Here is a 22,040-nt window from a genome sequence, read left to right as displayed (position 1 = left end):
CATTTTAATGCCAACACTTTCATGCTTTTACTCAAGTACTTTATGAAGAAAAAACAAGATTTTAACTTGGAGATACGAGCTTTCCTCCCGACGACGACGATATACTCTGTAGTAGAATTGGAGAAATCGGCCTTGTGAGGACCATTTTCCTGGTCTTCAAGTGAAATGGTTGTTTTATGGTTGAAAAAGATTAAGAATGGTGTCAGAGATTTGGGTCGTTAGGGTTAAAAATAGTAATACAAGCGTGTGTGTGTGTGTGTGTGTGTGTGTGTGTGTGTGTGTGTGTGTGTGTGTGTGTGTGTGTGTGTGTGTGTGTGTGTGTGTGTGTGTGTGTGTGTGTGTGTGTGTGTGTGTGTGTGTGTGTGTGTGTGTGTGTGAGCCTGAATACGGGTATGTTTGTTGGTATGTGTTTTCTTTCTTAAAACATAATAAGGTCTGCACACCGGTTAGATGCTTCACTTAGTTTATTGTCTCCGCCAGGCCGAAAGGCATGGCCGAGACTAGGTTTTCGCCCCTGTCTGTCTGTCCACGTGTCCTCATGCATGTCCACGTGCGTGTCCGTGTGTCCTTCCTTCTGTGGACAGCTAATCTCCGGCACCGTTGCCACTTATGGCAGCGAAACTGTGCACGCACACTCCCTGGGTGTCAGAGAAGAACCTCTGCCCCAAACTTTTAACATGGGCCTGTTATGGCGCCACCAAGAGCCAGGAGGCGGATTTGTGCGAAACACATTTTTGGACTGTACTCCTACAGACTTTGTCCAAAAATCACGCAAATCGGAACACAGTATCTCTACTGTATAGTCATTAAACGATTTTTCGTATTCCATCCTGATAAGATTGGCTTCCTAAGTTTGCAAGAGTGCTCCGTTTTGAACAAAATGCCTCAAATCATGAACACGTGTGATTTCTGTGAAATCTTGCACACACATTCCCTCTTCATCAGGAGGAATTTGTCTTGTTCTTCTTGACAAATATTGTCTGGCTTGGAATGTGTCTAGTCAGTGAGTGGGGTCCGGCGACCCCAAGGAGTCCTTTGGGGGGTCCCCAGCTAAATGTGTTAACTGTTAATACAGCGTCACAATTATTTTAACCCCTTTATCCATATTTTATACGTTGGACACTCAAAAATATAGCAGATTTACAAGCTCTTTGTGTTGCGTTGCAAGCTATAACATCTGCTTTTTTCTTTTTTTTTTTTGATTTTTGAAATTGTTTGAACACTTTTGAATTTCAAAACATTTTCAAATGTGGCCAAATATATGTCAATTTGGGGGTCCTTGACATGAAAAGGTTTGAGAACCACTGGTCTAATGTGCAATGGTCTAACACTGCCCAGCTTCTGTGCAAAGGTCAACATCATTGGTGTCCAGACACTAAAGCCCAGGGGCCTCTTGCATTACTGGAAGCAAAAGGCTTCCAGGTGGTCATTGGAGGACGCATTCCCTTGGCAGCCTCATTTAACATGTATTTCATGCTAAAAGTACAGTTGGATGGGCGCCCCAGCTTTGGCTTTCAATCATGACATACATCCTTGTTTTTATTCACTGCTTAGTGTAACCTTTCAAACTATATACTGTAATTATTATACTGTATAATTTATATACATAACATTATTATTATTAGGTTGAACCCTTGGGCTCTAGGAGTCTCCCAAATCGGGATCGCCATCTAGGGATGGGACGATAATTGTTATTATCATTTATTGTGATAAAAACACTCGAAATAATCATATTTTGGAGATTTACATTTATGGTGAAATTGTCCTCCGTCATGCATTGGGATCAATTCACCTTTGGTACCAATTAAACCTCTATAATTGGTAAAACAGACCTGGAAATAACATACTTGATACAGTCTCTCTACCAAATCTCTTTGCCAAAAAATAGCCGATCTACAAGCAATTTTTTGGAAAATGTTCCGCCCCAAGATAATGGATGTTCGGGATATTTTGATCATCGCGATAATATCGTAAATCGCAATTTCTTTGGTCACAATAATCGTGACATGACATTTTCATATCGTCCCATGTCTATCAGCATTATCAGACCCAAAAGTATGACATTGTTGGGGTTCTAGTCTGACGTACAGTTACAGCACTGTATCAATCTTGAGGCTATGCTGCCATGGTCTGCCACCTTTCAGATATAGCTTTGTACATTCCATCTAGCACATGCCATTACTGCTCACCTTCATGTACAATTGAGTGTCTACTTATGTAGCTCTAATGTCAATGACATTACTGCGCTGGCGTCCTCTCACAAAGGACTCGCAAAGTGACTTTGGGCCAGCGAAAATCGTTTACATGGCAGCCTTTGATTGACTGGTGATACAAACATAATTGACACATGGCACAAACAATCAGACTTTGCACATTACGGACACATTTGATTGACAGCAATGTGACTGGCCGAGAGATAGATGGGGAGAGATAGACAATAAATGTGAATGACAGAGAGGGGGTGAAGTAGGGACAATGCACAACTGGCAAATGCAATCACAAAATTCTGTGCTACTGTTACGTGGCTCTAGATCAGGGGTTTTCAACAGGGGGTCTGGGACCCCTAGTTACTACAGGGAGGCTGCCAAATTTCTCTCTGATAGGATTCATTTTTTATTTTTATGTCTGATTATACACAATAACATTAATCCAACATCTTATTAGCTGAGACAATGTATAAGTAAATAACATTAAATAACATTAAACAAACACACATTTCATTTACACAACACTGATGAGAGTGCTGCTTGAATGCATCTATGGAGCCAACAAAGCTGCAGAATCGCTTGGAGGCACTTAAAAGGAAAACCGTGGAATACTTCCAAACTAATCTCAAATCTCTCAATGGTCAACAGACATTGATGAGACAATCAGCTAAATGTGCTGAGCTTTAGCTTTGAAAGCCTTTCATCAAGTTGCATATGGAGCGCTTTCTCACAAAGTTTCATGTCATGTAGTGGGGGTCCCTGCTTCGCCTCTCTCTCAGCTAAGGGGTCCTTGGCCTGAAAAACGTTGAAGACCACTTCTCTAGACTATGGTTTCACTGCATACGGTACATCGCTTGCTTACATACTGTACAATAGGGGCTTACTTGAGAAGCGCTCCGCTTGGTGAAGCTGAAAAGTGAATTTCTCCTGTGGAGAAGTGCTATTAGGGAATACCTTTTTGGAGATTTGCCTTTGTACTGTACATCCTTTATTCAATATACAGTGCTCTTTTGGAGGAGAAACTTCAATCTTATTCATTCACACCTTTTAAATATACTATATCCAGCCCAGTCTTTACAGTAGGAAAGACTAGGTGCTACCGTTTCTATTGTATTTTTCAGAGGATTAAATTCATTAATTCAGCTTAAAGGAGTAGTTCACCCCCAAAATGACTTTTTTTCTATTGATTAGTCACGCAATGGAGACTAGAGTTCAATAATATTTTTAGTTTTTTGCCGTATTCCTAAGACAAAAATGTGATAACAATAAATTTACCCCCATTCGTTCCGGATGGGGACCCGTTTCGAAACGGGTCCCCATCCGGAATCAATGGGGGTAAATTTACTCGAATCGAATTTTTACAACAAGGGCAATGCTCAATGATCTACAGTGGCCACCCTACAGTATAGTGTATGTAGTATATGAATTCATGTATTTTAGTATTATAATACCATATACAAATAACATATTTTTATCTCGATCAAATCAGTGTTTGAACAAAACAAATTTTGCTACACAACATTCGAGAAATGAATGGCAGTGAAAAACAGCTGTCGCCCCTCCATGTCAGTTTCCAAAAGTGGTCCCTGAGCTGGCTGAGTTGAGGTGTATGAGCATCCTGGTACAATGCATGTGCATCACCCACCAGCGGTACCCGGAAGACTGACTCACTCCGAATCATCAGCAGCACTGCTAGCTGTGTGCCTACACCGAAACACTGGAGAGACCAGGAGGGGGGGGCTGGGAGACGCTGAAGGGAAGAGGAGTGGAGGAGGGGAGGGAGGGGGGGTGGTTTGAGTTGTGGTATATTCAGGAAGTACTATAAATGTACAGGAATTTGCCTAGGTGGCATCGGTGCCAGGATATTTTGAGAGCTTCCCATAGCAATGCAGTACATGCTGACACTTATAAGTTGCGAGTAAAGCTTTGACAACTGGAGAAAGTCGAGGCGAATGTGGAACCTGCCACAGTGTGCTGCAGAAAAATACAATTTATTAAAAAAAAATGAATAAAAACCCACATTTTCTGTTCAATCTAAGTTAGTTCTATCTGGCTTCTAATCGTGAATTGTAAGACCCTCTAATACCAGTGGTTCTCAACCTTTTCAGGCCGCGACCCCCAAAATAATCATATTTTAACTGGGGACACCCCCAACCTGACGAGCACTAAGAGTTGAGGAATTACATTTTGTATAACACGGTTCTATTGTGAAAATAGCAGATCTACATGCTCACAATGCCTCGCAACGCGAGGCGTTGTGAGCATGTAGATCGGCTATTTTCACAATTTCTGCCTTTAATATTTGACAATTTGGCCAATGTTTAATTTGTCATTTAAGAGGTATTAAAAAGTCCTTCATTTGTCACTTTAGAAATGTGCATATTCTCTATACTTACATTTTAGGTTGGTTTGTTTACAGTTCAGTGAGAAAACAATGTTAATCATCTGGGGACCCCCCAAAATAATTTGGAGACCCCCCTGGGGGTCCCGACCCACAGGTTGAGAACCACTGCTCTATACCATATCAAAACATTAGACTGCCTATCAGTCAGGATGAGATCAAGTAAGCGTTTATGTCAAGTGATCGGATAGTCATGATACGAGGGGAGACCAAAGGGAAATGGGGAACATATTAGATGATTTTGATCAGAGAATGAACATGAATCCACCACTAAATTATGTGCTGTGAAAAACAAACATCCATCTGTCCTGCATTACAGTTTAAAGCTTCCCATTCCCTGTTGGCCAGTTGTCATGCTGTACTGAGCTGAAGCTTGCCAAAAGTAATTGATTTCCAAATCGGTTATTTTCAGCGAGCAGTGCCATCATGTGAGTGAAGCAAACGTGGGGTTTAAAACCATGCATTGCAGGCAGGGGTGTCACAAGGGGGGGAAAAGTGGGACTGAGTTACTAGGGCCCAAGGTGGAGGGGCCTTAATTATTTTATACTTTAGCTATTGAAAAATAGCAGATACCGGTATACAAGCTGACTGCGAGCTTATAGATTTGCTATTTTAGAAAAGTCGTGAAAATGTGTGCAAATCTTTGAATATATGTATTTTGGGGGTCCTTGACATGAAAAGGTTTGAGCACCACTGGCATAGAAACATAGGTTTTTCAAAGACTTGCAAATGTATTTCTTTTTTCAAAAATAGCAGATCTACAAGCTCGCAGCGTGGCTGTGAGCTTGTATATCTGCTATTTTCAATAATTAAAGCACAAAATGCGTAATAATGCGTTCCCAGTCTAAATGGGTTAAACCCCGTCCCTATGAAGAACATTCATGTGGGGCCTGCAGTGAATCCTTGTACCCAGGGCCCAGAATCTGGTGCGACACCCCCGAGTGCAGGTACAGCCACCATCATTGCACCGCGGTAAGAATACAGCAGCACGTTTAAGGGTAGAGTCAAATGAGGAACGCTGAGGTTGGAAGGCCAAGCGGTGGTCCGCGGGGATTTGGCAAGAGCAATGGGGGAGCTGTGAACGGCTAATATTCCCCAATTTCTCTTTCAGCCGGGGAAAGAGTGAGGGGTAGTCTGCAGAAGAGGCCCTTGGATGAGTCCCAGTAGTGCAATAGTCACAGAGAAGACTTGCAGCGTCTGCTCCTTCTGCCTGTACTGTCTCAGCACTTGTTTTTCCCTCAATCCTCCTTTCCGGATCGAATCGCGGTAAACTGTGCCATTAATTGCGACGCTAACTCAATCAGTGGTGGGCTTGTCGGAGGCAGTGCGTGTCTTTGTTTGTGTGAGTGAGTGTGTCTGTGTGTGTGTGTGTGTGTGTGTGTGTGTGTGTGTGTGTGTGTGTGTGTGTGTGTGTGTGCGCGTGTGTGTATTTGAATGCACAGAGGTCCGTGTGGGTAAGCCTATGTGTGTGTTTGTCTTCTCTTTAGTGTCTGTGCGCACGAGTGTGTAATGAGTTTTGGTGCTGCTGAGGTAAAGGGGAAAAACAGCAGAGCCTAGCATGTCCCTGCCTGGGGACTGGTTCTGGATTGGGGGAGTCTGTCTGTCGGAAATAAATAGACAGCTGAGAAATGGCATCTAAATCACAGTGTTTACGCACGGCTTCGTTGCGCCACTGATGAGTTTGACATTGATTACCTCTGAGGAAGAACTTTTATGTGAAGATGTCACACAGTGACCTCATCTAACCTGATCATAGCGCTGTTTTTGTCATCACAGTACGTTCTGGTGCTGTGCACACAGATTACCTGTCAAGTATTCAGCATGCTGCTTTTTAACACATTTAGGCCTAGAATTATTTAATGCTTTAACTATTGAAAAATAGCAGATCTACAAGCCCGCAGCGTCGCACCGAGTGCCGCGCTCAGGCGCGCTGCGAGCTTGTAGATCTGCTATTTTTGAAAAATCGTGAAAATGTGTGGAACAACATATTTTGAGATGGGGGTCTGCAATTTCGGAGGTCCTTGACATGAAAAAGTTTGAGAACCACTGATTTAGAGGAAAGATTTAGAAGTCAGCTCAAAGATCGGGTCAAAGATATTCAAAGACTTGCACACATTTTCACGATTTTTCAAAAATAGCAGATCTACAAGCTCCGCTGTGAGCTTGTATATCTGCTATTTTTCAATAGTTAAAGCATAAAATAATGGTTAAAGTGGTTAAAATCTAACGCGGCTCGGGCAGGTCTTTGAGAGTTAATTGTTTACTAATATAAGCATGATAAACACCGTACATTGCTCCCCCATTGGGTGGAATTGAAGGAGAGTATGGAGTTGACGAGGGACATGGAATTGGCCTGTTTTTTTGCAGTTGTGTAACACGTGACATGACAAGCAGCAGAATGCGAGATGTGCATCTGCCGCATGTTTACATTGGTAAACAACCACCAGCATGCTGCCAATCTGACACTGTGCTCTGTGTGCATGGCCCCTGCTTTGTGTCAAATTGCCAATTTTACAATCATAAATAATGTATGCATCATGGCACTCTGTATGCTAAAGAAACTGGCCATCCATTGGTACTTCTGTCTATAAAGCAATCATTGGTCAGCTCCCTTTTTACCTTGGTTCATACGCCACGTGGGATCAATTCACCTTGTATTTGCCGAGCTGCATATCTGGTACCACTTAAACCCTCTATAATTGGTAAAAACTAATCTGGAAATAACGTACTTGATACAGTCTCTCTTGGTCAAAAAATAGCCGATCTACAAGCCATTATTTGGAAAATGTTCCGCCACAGGATAATGGATGTTAAGGATATTTAGATTATCACGATAATATCGTAAATCACAATTTCTTTGGTCACAATAATTGTGACATGACATTTTCATATTGTCCCATGCCTATCGGTATCAGACCCAAAGGTATGACATTGTTGGGGTTCTAGTCTGACATACAGTTACAGACTGTATCAATCTTGAGGCTATGCTGCCATGGTCTGCCACCTTTCAGATATAGCTTTGTACATTCCATCTAGCACATGCCATTACTGTTCACCTTCATGTACAATTGAGTGTCTACTTATTTAGCCTTGGTTCATACGTCATTGTCCACAAGCCCATCTTGCAGTCTAAAAACACGAATCTGATTTTAAAGCTTGAGTTAGTTTACAGGCATGGGAAAATAATGAGATGGAGGAATGTATTCTCTCACCAGCAACCGCCCTATCCTCTAGTATAATTCCTCCCATCCCAAGTCTTTTATGTTCTTTTTTTTTATATTCTTTTTGTGTCTGGTATATTCGTTTGTTAATGCTGCCGTTTTCAAATCATCACCTTCAAAAGAGAGGTGACTACTTGGTAAAATAAACGTAACATAAACAAATGGCAACATTTTACATGGAATCTAAGGAAAGATTTCATAAAATGGATATAAAATATTTTATTTTGTTGTGTAGGCGTTTGGTGTACAGTAAATATGGAACAATCTAAAAACCGGGTCAAAACCAAACAAGTATCATGTGGATCTCAGGCTTTTGGCCACACGGGGCCAGTATATGACATAAGTCATCTATGATTATTATCAACTATTATCATTTTTTGTTTTTGTACCCCCTTTCCATGATTTCTGAATCCAAGTACCCCCTTTACCCGACTGCAACATTTGCTTAGAAAACGAAGAGAAAAACAAAGCTATGCATATCATGTTGTGGTGAATGGCCCACCTTTTGAAGAATATATAAAAGATTGAAGTTAAAATTACGTGGGGGAAAAAATGCATTCATAGTACCATTGTATGTAATACCATCTGTTTCCTTTTAAGACTCCCTACTGGGGAGTGTTAAAACAAGTGTTAAAATGCGTATTAATTGTATGATACGGTATTTGTTAAATCAAACTACTTTAAAAATGATTACACCGGCCCGACTCTATTTGTGATGTCATGCGTAGCTTTTGCACGGTATATAGCAGTAGCATGTTTATGCATGTGATTGAGGGACATCGATTCCATTTTCTCACTGCTGCTGACACAGTGAACTAATAATATTGATTATGTTGTTAATGCACCGCCAACACAAAGGTGGGTTAGACATTTTAGAGGTTTCTTTTAGATTGCTGCTTCTGTGGAGAACCATTAACTGACTGAGTCAGCACAGCACCCCACAAGTTGCAAAGATGTGTTTTGGTAAATAAGCCTTTAGAGAAACGATTTGATTCTTTTAGAGAACAAACTTTAACCGGTAGTTCTAAATAATGTAGGGTCTAACTAGGCCTCTTGAAATGGTACTTTACCTTAAAGCAATAGTTACTTTATTCTTTCAACATGGGTTCACAAGCAGCCAACCCCTGGCATTATAGTTTCCTTGGGAACGTATTCAGGAGCAGAGCTCATGCTCTGTTTCTCCTTCAAGCTTCTTTATTCATTTATAAGTGAATGAAGAAGTGCTAACGTCGTTGCTAACAGGCAAGCTCATAATTATTCAGTCAAACGTCTTTTGGGAGAACACACCGTAGAGCATTACGTAAAGCCTGATTTGTACTTCGTAGTATGGTGTCCCGTATAAAGCAGGGGTCTTCAACGTTTATTTAACCACTTGAACCATCAATACTTAATAAACTTAACCTTTCACTCTGTACTTAGTCTGCTCTTTTTCCCCTCTAAATAGCTGATCTACAAGCGCACAACTGCGAGGCGTTGTGAGCTTGTAGATCTGCTATTTTTGGCTACAGTTCTCCGAATATGGACGCTAGGGTTCAAATGCTTAATATAAAAAAGGAGAAAAAATACCACACAAAGATTGGGAGGACCCCATGTAGTGACTCTGAGGACCCCCTAGGGGTCCCGGACCCCCTGTTGAAGACCCTTGGTATAAAGAATATTGGATATAGGTAAAAGAATAAGCTCACTCACAGCTTGTGCTTGTAAAGTGTCATTGTGGACATAAACTCAACCAAAGATTGGTGTCGGGAGTGTCAGGACTCACTCTATATAGCAAGCTCTCGCCATAAGTTCTCTCCACAAACAGCACCATGGAGGAATAGTTACATCAGAACCCTGTGTATTGGACTTGGGGAATGTCTTCCCAGAAAACATAAACAAAGAACACGTACAAAACAAAAAGCGAGTAAGATTGACAGCACTGAGACTTAACTGGCACCGCTGAATGAATGCCAACATTCAGGAATGCACAGCAGTCGTTGCCGTGCTCCTCCAGACTGGCAGTGTTGAAGCACAGCGAAATATCACACAACACAGGCAGTAGGGTATTAACGAAAAAGACGACAAGTCGACTCAGTCGACGGCTTCACAAGTCGACTTCCACCAGAGAAAGTCGAAAAACTTTCTCTGGAAGTTGAAAAAAAAATTATAATAATAGTAATACTTTCTATTGTGAAAATAGCAGATCTACATGCTCACAACGCCTCGCGTCTCGCTTTGTGAGCATATATTTGACAATTTGGACAATGTTTAATTTGTCATTTTAGAGGTATTAAAAAGTCCTTAAATTGGCATTTTAGAAATGTGAAGATACCCTCTATACACTTAAACTTTATGTTTGGTTTGTTTACAGTTGAGTGAGAAAACAATGTTTCACATTAAGTTAATTATCTGGGGACCCCCGAAAATAATTGGGGAGTCATGTGTGATGTGATGACGTCATCAAACGATAAAGTCAACTTCAACTCAACTTTTTACTGAGTCGAGTCGACTTGCAAAAATCACAAGTCGTTAATGCCCTAACAGGCAGCATCTACTGTACAGTATGTCGCTGTTACTGTAACCTTAATTTATATACCACCGCACACCACCATGTTTCTATGTCACCAGATGTTTTGGCCACTAGGCTTCTTCCCCGTACTCAAAAGAAGAAGGAAAAGAAAAGTCTCTTTAGCTGTAGCAGCAGCGTACCATTGTTATTTATTGATACCAGCGCTATTCTCAAAAGACTCTTTTTAGCGCAGACGTGAAAGGTACAGTGGTACTATCTTTGTCTCAACTCTCCTTTTCCCTGTACTCTCGCTCGTTTCTCTCTCTCTCTCTCTCTCTCTCTCTCTCTCTCTCTCTCTCCCCTGCCTCCTTCCTTCGCTAGCTCGCTCCCTCGGCAGTCTTGTGCAGGCTTTACTAACGAGCTGTGCTTTCCTGCTCATAGGAAAATGATGATGAGACAGCAAAAGCGCCACGGAGACAATGCACAGTGCAGAGAGAGAGAGAGAGAGAGAGAGAGAGAGAGAAAGAAAGAGAACATGGTATAGGGGAAGAGAGAGAGAATGAGAGCCATCGCTCTTTCTGTGTTCAGTGTTTTTGCTACATATGCTCATCCCCCGGGGAGCACTAGATCTCCATGTAGGCCTCTCTGCACGCTTTCTCTTGGTTGTCATCATTCAACGCCTTTTCCTCCCTGTGTCTTTGTCTCTATGTCTCTTGTCTGTCTGTCTCTCTCTCCCTCTCTCTGCTTCACCTAACCCACAGTCTTATTGTTTATTTGTGTCTGGCTTATTGTGCATGTCTGCTGAATTGCTGTATCCTTTAGTAATTTAATGAAGGGATCTGGAAACATTCAAATTCAAAGTCTTTCTCTCACAGTGTGTCGTTGATTTTTGTTCCTGTGGTGATAAATTCTCTATTGCGTAGGCGCATAGCTCTTCGAATGGAATATGAATTAATTTACAAAGAAAACTTTTGTCACAGATTTACAGTAACTGTTGTAAGTACATTAGTTTTGAAAAGGTCCATTTACTTCCCCAGACAAATGTGCATATAAGAGTTAGCTCCATCTTTTTCCTCCTCTAATCTGATCCCATAGCCTAATCGTTCCACTGCACTTCATGTGTTTCTCTCCTGATAAGCACTGATTACAGATCCTCTCGGGTATTACACATAATGATAAACAGACCTGGGACCCGTGGTGATAGAATTGGACCCAACCCGGGGCGCCCGCTGGCCTACTGGTCCAGGCGCATACCACATACAGTAGGCATTGCCACATAGGCATGGATGCCTGGCGGCGTTGCTGGTTCGATTCCCGATCTGGATGACCTTTGCCGCCTGTCACTCCCCATCTCTCCCCCCATTTCCTGTCAGTCTACTGTCCTATCAATAAAGGCATAAAAGACCCAAAACAAATCTTTAAAAAAAAAAAGGAATTGGACCCGACCCGGACCAAATAGACCATAATAAAACATGGAAACAAACCCACATGGTTCTAGAAATTCTTTGGATTTCCATTCAGGTGGACCTGTGAAGATGCCCCCCCACCCCCCCACCCCAAAGTTGCAAGCCAAACCCCCAAATCATTCCTCCAGTTCTAGGAAATAAACAGACTTTTTTCTTATTTCCACACAACAACTCTAATGTATATTAACCAGTAAGACTCCCTAATCGGGAGATAAGCAACCGTCAGGTCGCATACACAAACTTTAAAAGGCAATGGTAGCCAATCAGAAAGGAATATGGAAAATGGGACAGATCCATGTTGATGACATGACTTTAGAGATACTTTGTACCGCTTTGCATGATTTTAGGGCAAAATCTGTTGGAGCAGTGTCCAAAAATATATTAAAGACAGTTCAATGTTGAAAATAGGTGGTTCTCCCCTTTAACCTCTCCCATCATCCCTCACTGCCTTTTTTTCCATCTTCACTATAAGTGCACTGCTTACATAAATAATACCATACACCTTGTCCCCCTCACTCTCTCCTTTCCAACAAAACTACTCTTCTGCACCTCCTCACCTGTCCCCCCTCCACCCCCATTTGCTCCTTTTCCTCCCTCCCATCTTTTCCATTCCCCTCTTCTTCGCCCTCCTTTTCCTCATCATCCTGCCACTGCTTGCTCTGTGTGAGTCCCTTAGTGGTGATATAACATTTTGCCTTCATGGTGCATCTTCTGGTGCTGCCCAGAGAGGTGGAGCGTATCAGCAGCATCAACTCCAGAGAAACGCTATAGTTAATGTGTTGATTGTGTTAATAGGGCTGTCAGGATTATGACATTTTACATGACGATTAATTGTCACTCAAATAATTGCGATTAACAATTTAATTGTGTTTTTGTCGTTGACAATTACATTTCTGTTTGGCTTGTAGGCTTTGAAGTTGCACATGGCAGATGTGGCACATAACCTAAATATATAAAGAAATTAAGGACATATTTGACGACTTTACACTTTAAAAAGAACATTGATCTGCTATTTCCACAATTTTTTAAATGTTTGAACATATATAAACATTTTCAACATGTAAACGATTATGACGATTATCACAAAATAATTGCAATTATGTCAAATAATTGCGATTAGACGATTATGTAATAATTGTGACAGCTCTATATGTTAACTTAACTCAGAGTGCACAAATGGAACCAAAAGGACCACTACGTGTCCTTTTGGTTACATTTTGCACACTCTCAGAGTAACAATTGGAAACTAGAAAGGTGGTTGAAAGTGTGGTTGCACTGACGCGAGATGAGAGGAATCAGCATTCAGCAGTGAAATGTATTCTGTCTTACCATTTATATTAGATATTGTAATGAAGTGAAGCATGACCAATCCTGTCTGATTGGGCATTATATTGTCCAAGATATCTGGCCTTACAATAACAGATCCCATCATCCCACAGATAACTTCAGCTAACATTGAATGCTAAGGGGCACGGGCCCTGGTGCAGTCGGTAGCGTTGTTGCCTCACAGGCTCAGCTAGAAGGTCCTGGGTTCGATTCCCACTGGGGACGCTGTGGGAGCTTGGGGCGTGTTCTCTTCTCCGCGTCATCAGCGATAGGTCCTTTCTGTGTGGAGTGTGCATGTTCTCCCCGTGTTTCCTAGAGTAGGTACCCTCACAAAAAACATGCAGTAATCCTGGTCTCTATAATGCCAGCCTGATGGAGGGGAAAAGAACTGGTTGGAATAACGTGTTCCTCCCACGCGCTATGCGTCCAGCCAGGGTATCTCTCCCCTGTCAGGTGAAAAGAAGCGGCTTGGACTCCTCATGCATAGAAGGAAGCATGAGGTCAATATGTGGCTCTCCCAGGTTGGCAGAGAGAGGTAGCACCCAGGATTACATTAGATAATTGGCAGTGGTTGAAAAATGGGTTGAAAAACGATGTGAATGAAATGAGCATTGTGGCTACAGTACGGGGGGCATGGAGGCAGGTTGCCTACAAGGGAATGGGATGGAGTTGGGTATATACTGTATCCTTACAGTTCTATGTTTCTGTGGTACTACTCTCTCTCTCACATGCACGCACGCACGCACGCACGCACGCACGCACGCACGCACGCACGCGCGCACGCACACACACACACACACACACACACACACACACACACACACACACACACACACACACACACACACACACAAACGTGAATACACCTCAATGCTCAACCACCCCTCACTCCCCACCCCCATGCTCTCTGAGTTTGACGGCTGCTCCTTGATCTTTCTCGCTCTCCCTCCCTGCCTTCCTCTGCCGTATTTCTCAATGAATGGCTCTCTCTTTCCCGTTTCTGCTTCACCCCGTTTGCATCCATGATTCCCCTCACAGCGTGATTACATATTCACTACATCCTCTCTCTCTCCATCTCCCTCTCTCTCTCTCTCGTATCATTCCCCTCCACACACAACTCCACCTATTTCAACTGCACCCCCCACCCATCCAACCCTTCTCTAAATATAGTCTCTTTGAAGCATGGCTCTGTTGTCTCTTCCCGCAACTCTGCGAGACAAAAATCTGTCATCTCACATCTGAACGCCAGGGAGAGAGAGAGAGAGAGAGAGAGAGAGAGAGAGAGAGAGAGAGAGAGAGAGAGAGAGAGAGAGAGAGAGAGAGAGAGAGAGAGAGAGAGAGAGAGAGAGAGAGAGAGAGAGAGAAAGACAGACAGATAAGATTGATGGCCCAGAAAGAACAGTGGTTAAGAGAATTGGTATTCATCTGCCTCAGCATGTGTGTAATGGCAACCGAATGGAAGAGATCACCAGAGGGAGGGTTTGACTAAAAAGCAAAGGCGAGCGGAGGGTAAAAGATGGAGATAAGAGAGCGGTTAGAAAGCTACAGCGCCGAGGACAGAGAGACAGAGATAGATGGAGAGAGAGAGGTGTTATGACTCTTCTGATCCTCGCTTTGTAATTGAATAATAATCTCCCCAGAGACCTGACCTGTTAGTGTGTGTGTGTGCGTGTGTGTGCGTGTGTGTGTGTGTGTGTGTGTGTGTGTGTGTGTGTGTGTGTGTGTGCGCGTGTGTGTGTGTGCGTGCACACTGCGTATGTGTGTGTGTGTGCATGTACAGTCTCTGTACTGTACATGTGTCTGTACATGTGTGAGTATGGCAGAGTGCGTGCGCACACACACCTTACACATCATTCATGCTCGCAGACAGCATGCATGCATGCATTTCTGTCATAAAAAAAGGTATAGGAAAGAATAAAGAAACGGTAGAGGAGAAATGAGAACAGAAAAGGGGGGGAGGAAGAGAGAGAGAGAGAGAGAGAGAGAGAGAGAGAGAGAGAAAGAGAGTGGGAGGGAGTGAAAGGGTCTCATTCAGCAGTAGTACAGCACAATACCTCCACCTACTGGGATAGGCGTGTAACTGCATGTCAGTGCCACGCAGACCCTCACCACTGCAGCTAAGGACACATCCCCTCTCATCATGTCACCTGCAGGAAGCCCTTCTAATGACTTCTACTCGGTTATAATTACAGATGGCATCATTTACATAATGAGTATACTTAGCATTATAAACTTTCAACAGCGCAGCGTGGGGGCTTGAATGCTGAATCATATTGCGTCACCTCGGCCTATTTGTGCGGCGCTGAACCGAGAGAGGAGGACTGAAGTGTCTGGTGGAGAGGCTCCGCTGGTCCACCCCACTGTAGTGTACCGTGATGTAATCTAACTCACACATCTCACTCACAGTGGTGGACAAGCACTCTTCAAGTAGCCTTGGGAACCCGTGGTTCCCCAGCCATGTGACCCACAGGGCAAGGAGCCTATTAGGGACGTGCTGGGCCCCTGATTCAGCCCGGGAAAAAGAGTTGTAGAGACCCTCATTGCGAGCTATAGAGAGATCTCTCTCTATAGCGCTGCTGCTACTCAAAGATTTGCCATTTCAGATCATGACAAGTGACAAGCCAGTGGGCCAATTACATGAATTAGGCCTATATTTCGTTGTTGTCGGGTGGAAACCTTGTATGTCCAAAACCGTTTGTTTTGTATTTATCATTTAAAAAATGATTTAATCTAGTGAAAACAGCCGATCTACAAGCACACAACGCCTTGCGGTGCGAGGCGTTGTGTGCTTGTAGATCTGTTGTTTTCACTACTTTTGTGCAAACAGTTTAATTTTTACTTTTGTGCAAACAGTTTAATTTTATCCTAATGGCCCGGCCTGGACTTGCCGAGAATTAACCGGCCGTTCGGAAGTTGTCCCGCTTTTCCCAATGGCCAGCACGTCCCTGGAGCCTATCCCCTGTTTCTTTAGCTTGTACAGTACAAGTACATCCCCCCCCTGGACATGATGCTAATGTGTCGCAGGGACTTTACTCCTCCAGTCCAACGCTTGATGCTGAGTGCTAAGCAGGGAGACGTTTTATAGTTTGGTGTATGACCCGGCCCGGGGCATTGAACCCCGACCCGACCTCCCAGTCTCTGGGCGGACACTGAGCTGATCTACTCTAGAGCAGTGTTTCCCAAACAGTGGGTTGGGGACCCATGTGTGGGTCACGGACCAATTTTTATGGCTCACGACTCGAGTAAAAAATACCATTTTCTATTCCTAAAAGACTTGTAAAGAGAAGGCTTTCGCACACCAGCAAATAATTAAGAAGTAGTGAAAATAGACGATCTACAATTTGTATATAGTGCATAAAGAAATAATACACACACTCCCCCCATACACACACACACACACATAATACATGTTTACACTAGATGCACGTTCACAGAGAGACACAGGCACAGAGACGGACAACTCCTGTATGACCTTCTGTACCTGCCCTCTAGCCATCGGGCAGGTCACCCCCCCCCCCCCCCCCCCCCCCACACACACACACACACACACACACACACACACCTCGACCCCCCCTGTGGCCAGAGCACACATACACAAACTGACACGAGCTCCTTCCGCCTCGCTGACCCCATGCAGGGGTGTCGCACCAAATTCTGGGCAATGGGTACGAGGATTCATTGAATGCGGGCCCCCCATGAATGTTTTTCATAGGGGGAGGGTTAGACTGGGAACGCCTTATTTTGTGCTTTAACTGTTGAAAAATAGAAGCTCACAGCTTGTAGATCTGCTATTTTTGAAAAATCCTGAAAACTTGTCTTTGAATATTTCAAATCCTTCTAAGGTTTTTTGAAAAACCTATGTTTCTATGTCAGTGGTGCTCAAACCTTTTCATGTGAAGAACCCCCCCAAAATGATATGTATTTGGCCACGGACCCCCATCTCAAAATATTTAGTTCCAGGGACCCTCAGAAGCTAAATTTGAGTTACAAACGTTCGCTTAAAAAATACATAATATTCAAAGATTTGCACACATTTTCACAACTTTTCAAAAATAGCAGATGTACAAGCTCGCAACGCGGCACTCGGTGCCGCGCTGTGAGCTTGTATATCTGCTATTTTTCAATAGCTAAAGTATAAAATAATTAAGGCCCCTCCAACCTGGGCCCTAGTAACTCAGTCCCACTTTTCCCCCCCTTGTGACGCCCCTGACCCCATGCAGGCATGTCTCCGAGGGGAAGGAGAGGCAGGCTATTATTTTCTGCAACATCGCCGGCTTTTTGCCACAAGGAACAGAGAGAGCTAGGAGGACAATGTGTGTGTTTTATATGCATAGGTAGGAGGGAAAGTGGAGTGATAGCGTATATCGCCTGGAGAACATGATGACGACAACAACAAAAAAAACACGACACAAGTGTTTTTCTGCGCAGAGAAAAGGTTGCCTATTGCTGTTTACAGGGATTTGTGGTACCTGTATTCAGTTGATGATAGACCGTTTCTTTCTTTTCTTATCCACTCCTTTTGCCCATTTCGTTCCTCTATCTGTCCTCTCTTTATTTCCTTTCTTTCTTTTTTCTTTCTTTCTTTACTTGCCTTGTCTTTCTTTTGACTTCCATTGCATTCCTTCCGTTAATCACCTGACCTCCATTCAATCCAAACTTGGTTGAATTAATCGCTTTATTGACATGTTAGCCCAGAGTTACTACAGGGGGTCCTCCAAACCTTTGTGGGATAGAAGCTTTTTTTTGTCCTTTTCTATATTAACCACTTGAACCCTGGCGTCCTTATTCTGAGAACTTTAGCCAAAAATAGCAGATCTACCGGTACAAGCTCACAGATCGGCTATTTTTGGCAAAGAGGTTTGGTGTAGAGGGGGGAAAAGAGTAGACCAAATACAGAGTAATAGGTCAAGTTTATTAAGTATTGATGGTTCAAGTGGTTAAATATCTAGAAGCACAAATTTACATGAACCCAAAATACACTGATGATTGTGCTGTCAAACGATGAAACTGTATTATATCTATGGGTTGTGGGGGGTCCCTGCTTCATCTCTCTCTCGACTAAGGGGTCCTTGACCTGAAAACGTTGAAGACCCCTGTGTTAGCTGACAAAGCAACTTAATCATATCTCTCTCCCTCTCTCTCTCTCTCTCTGTGTGTCTCTCTTCCAGTCTGCGGAGAGAGGGCTACACGGTGCAGGTCAGCGTCAACGACTACCTGGACATTTACTGCCCGCACTACAACGTCAGCCAGCGGGGCTCCCTGGAGCGCACGGTGGCAGAGCAGTATGTCCTGTACATGGTCAGCTACCGCGGCTACCGCACCTGCGACCCCCAGATGGGCTTCAAGCGCTGGGAGTGCAACCGGCCCCACGCGCCCCATGCCCCCATCAAGTTCTCGGAGAAGTTCCAGCGCTACAGCGCCTTCTCCCTGGGCTACGAGTTCAACGTGGGCCACGAGTACTACTACATCTGTGAGTCCAACTATTACTGACTGTTAGTACTACTACATCTGTGAGTCCAACTATTACTGACTGTTAGTACTACTACATCTGTGAGTCCAACTATTACTGACTGTTAGTACTACTACATCTGTGAGTCCAACTATTACTGACTGTTAGTACTACTACATCTGTGAGTTCAACTATTACTGACTGTTAGTACTACTACATCTGTGAGTCCAACTATTACTGACTGTTAGTACTACTACATCTGTGAGTCCAACTATTACTGACTGTTAGTACTACTACATCTGTGAGTTCAACTATTACTGACTGTTAGTACTACTACATCTGTGAGTCCAACTAGTACTGACTGTTAGTACTACTAATGTACATCTGTGAGTTCAACTATTACTGACTGTTAGTACTACTACATCTGTGAGTCCAACTAGTACCAGTAAGACGCCTAAGGGCGACAAGCGGCCATGTCTTGGCCATCTGGCCAGTGATGTATATCGGACCAGTTACCCAAATATGGAGAACCCGGGTACCCATATTTGGAGATCCATGTAGTGTATATGGAGATATGCTGTGAAACTCCAAACATGCTTAGTCAGTTATTCGTTATGTGAAAGTCCTATGACGTCTATGACATCTGACATCATACATACAATCCCTTTTATGCCCATATACTGTATGGAGGTCCCTGTCTGTAGAACCAGCCACACAGATATGGGCTGTCTTGGCCATCTGTCTTGGCCATATATGGATTCTGTTAGTGTGGTATGTGGCTGATGTGGCTTCCATATATGGGCATACCCATATGAAGTCCTGTTAGATATGGGCTTAATATTAATCAGGGAACTCCATATATGGGCATAAAAGGGCTTCTGTTAGTGTGACATCACAGTGAAGCCAGACCGTGATGTCAGAGCGGCAAACCCATTCTGTTAGAGTGGTTCCCCTGACATCATGTGACGCCAGAGTATGATGTCAGAGCGGAAACCCATAGACGGTAAAAAAGTGTACACGTCCAGACGGACGGAGTCAGCATGTGCCGCTTCACATACTAAACTGCGACCTTCGGTCGCAACCAAATCTCTTTGACAAAAATAGCCGTTGTGACGCGTTGTGAGCTTGTAGATCTGCTATTCTTTGGCAAAATAATGTTCCAGCCCCAGGATAATGGATGTTGGGGATATTTTGGTCACAATAATCGTGACATGAAATGTTCATACCGTCCCATCCCTAACGACCAGGGTTCTGAAACTAACACCCTGAAGAAGGTGTTTGCCGAAACGCGTTGGTGTTTTTTTAATGTTCTAGCCCGTCGCCCAAATAAAGGCCTTTTATTTCTGAATCCACCTGAGTGCCTGGACCTGGATTTTTGTGCCTCTGTGGCACATTCTGTCCTCTTTTGTCCCCTTTCATGAGCACCGGTGGTTTGAGGGATACCAGTAGCGCCCCTGCTATCTTCTTTCTCTGGGTTTATTCTAAATTTAGAGTAGCCAATTATTTTTTACCCCTTTTCTCTCAATTTAGTCATTATGCAAATGAAGTCCTCCATACACCTTTCTGGGTTACCTCCACTGCTGTTGTACCCTTCTGGCTCACCTGCCAAGGAGGAGACCCCACCGGGAGTCCTCCCGCCTCAGCACATATTGGGGAATTTAAGGAGCCCGTTTCTACTACCGCAACGTGAGGCGGGACTGCGGCTGCTATGACGCAATCGCCGTTGCGGTCCAACTCGTTAAGCAAAGAGCTGTCGGCCATGGGGTCCCACCTCTTTCACTGAACGTTTTGGTTCTCATGGCGATGCGTCTATGGAGTAGACGTTTTAGGCGCAACGTGGAAAGGGACCTTCTGGCGTAGTACAGACGGCTGCTACGGCGGCTGCTACGGAGGTTGATCTATCGAGCGCTGATAATTTCCGGTTGCCGTTGTCATCTGCCGTCGCCGTACTAAGCTTAAATAGCCTATTATAGGAATACATGCAGAGACAAAGATCAGATCACCCTCCCTGCCTGGCTTCCCTTCACTCCAACACGGGCCAATTGTGTTAATATCAGTGTTGGGCAAGTTACTTTTAAAAAGTAATTAGTTACTTTACTTACTTTAAATATATATATAAAAACTCAACATTCTGGGGAAAAAAAGTCAGGGGCTTCTATTAATGACCTTATAAAGAGAAAAGACAACTTCCTATCATTGTAGGAATTATGATTGAAGTAGAGAGACGCCTGCAACAAAGCAGAAAGCCCGCAGCACTCCAATTTAGATACAGTCTTTTCGGTGCACGGCTCGAAAGAACATGTGAAATGAAGAAAGTTGCCAGCACTCAAAGGAATCTCCTTTTTACAAAAGTTTTTATTTACCTCATACAGGCTCTAACACGAAACACGGACGCGTTTCGACCGTTCAGGTCTTCATCAGCGTGAAAGGAATTATGATTGAGAAATATAGTGGAACAATAAAACAAAAGATAAGTTTAGAAATGTTGACTTGTAGCCTTCTTCAAACCAAGTAGATAGATAGAACCCTTTATTATCCCAAGGGGGAAAATCATTTGCCCAGAGGCAGCACAGCAGTGTAAGGTTAACCTCAGCCATACCGGATGCATTTGAACCCCTAGTTTCTACAGTGGTGGACGGGTACTTTACCCCTGCCCGCCGAGCGCCTCTTTAGTTCATATCGTTTTACAGACCGACATTCTTTTATACAGACGAATGACACATCAGCAAATGACACTATAAACCTCAGCCTTTATAATCCTCTGTGTTAATTTAACTCTGAGAGTGTACACACGGAACCAAACAAACCCACCAAATGGACCCGTGAGGGCCCGATTTGTTTCGTACAGTCAGTCATTTAGCTGGGTACCCACTGGAACCCTCCCCAAGGACCGGAGGCCTGTGTGTCCGCTCCCGAATGTGAGAAACGATCTGCTCTGCTAAACGATGAGATAATCCTGTCTGCTCATTCTAGACTGCAACAATACATCACTGTGATAGGAGGTAGTGTAGCTGGTGACAGTGGTAATGAGCAGGCCTCAGGCTACAGCACTTTGTGATCCATTGATCATTGGGCATAATGAGGAAGCCATGTTTGTCCTCTGTCGTCTGCATAATATCCATGACACGTGGACCTCACTGCCAGAATGTGGAAGTTCAACCAAGGACAGCGGAGATGAGATGCGGTAAAAGTTTATGGTTTAGACTAGAGTAATTGGCTGTTAAAGTGCTGTAAGTGATATTTTCTTGTTAAAATCATTGTTAAATAGCTCTATATTCTGATAGTAATCATTGCTGGAGTGTTTGTTGGGTAACGGGGCCCTGTCTGCCCGTCTCTCCAGCTCTTTTGTAAACAGAAAATACATTTAGTCCAATTAGGAGAGAGATGTCATACAGGATACAGGATAAACAAGTGAAACTGGGAGTGATCAAATAAACAAGACAACGTTGCAATTGGAATAGTATCAAATTGAAGCTGATGAA

The 22,040-nt window shown here is 43.5% G+C and overlaps 1 protein-coding gene across 1 annotated transcript in view; it reads left to right on the top strand.

Annotated features, from left to right (window-relative positions):
- efna3a (ephrin-A3a) overlaps nt 1–22,040 on the top strand; it is a gene marked incomplete at both ends in the record, with an annotated part of 140,092 nt that overhangs the window by 91,392 nt on the left and 26,660 nt on the right. Inside the window, one exon of the mRNA XM_080735975.1 lies at nt 18,278–18,579. Within this exon, the coding sequence (XP_080592101.1) occupies nt 18,278–18,579 (302 nt within the window). The remainder of the gene's footprint in view (nt 1–18,277; nt 18,580–22,040) is intronic.

This window comes from Nannobrachium achirus (assembly GCF_963921795.1).
Source record: "Nannobrachium achirus genome assembly, chromosome: 10".
NCBI classification, from domain to species: Eukaryota; Metazoa; Chordata; class Actinopteri; order Myctophiformes; family Myctophidae; genus Nannobrachium; species Nannobrachium achirus.
This window is presented reverse-complemented; position numbering and strand designations above follow the sequence as displayed.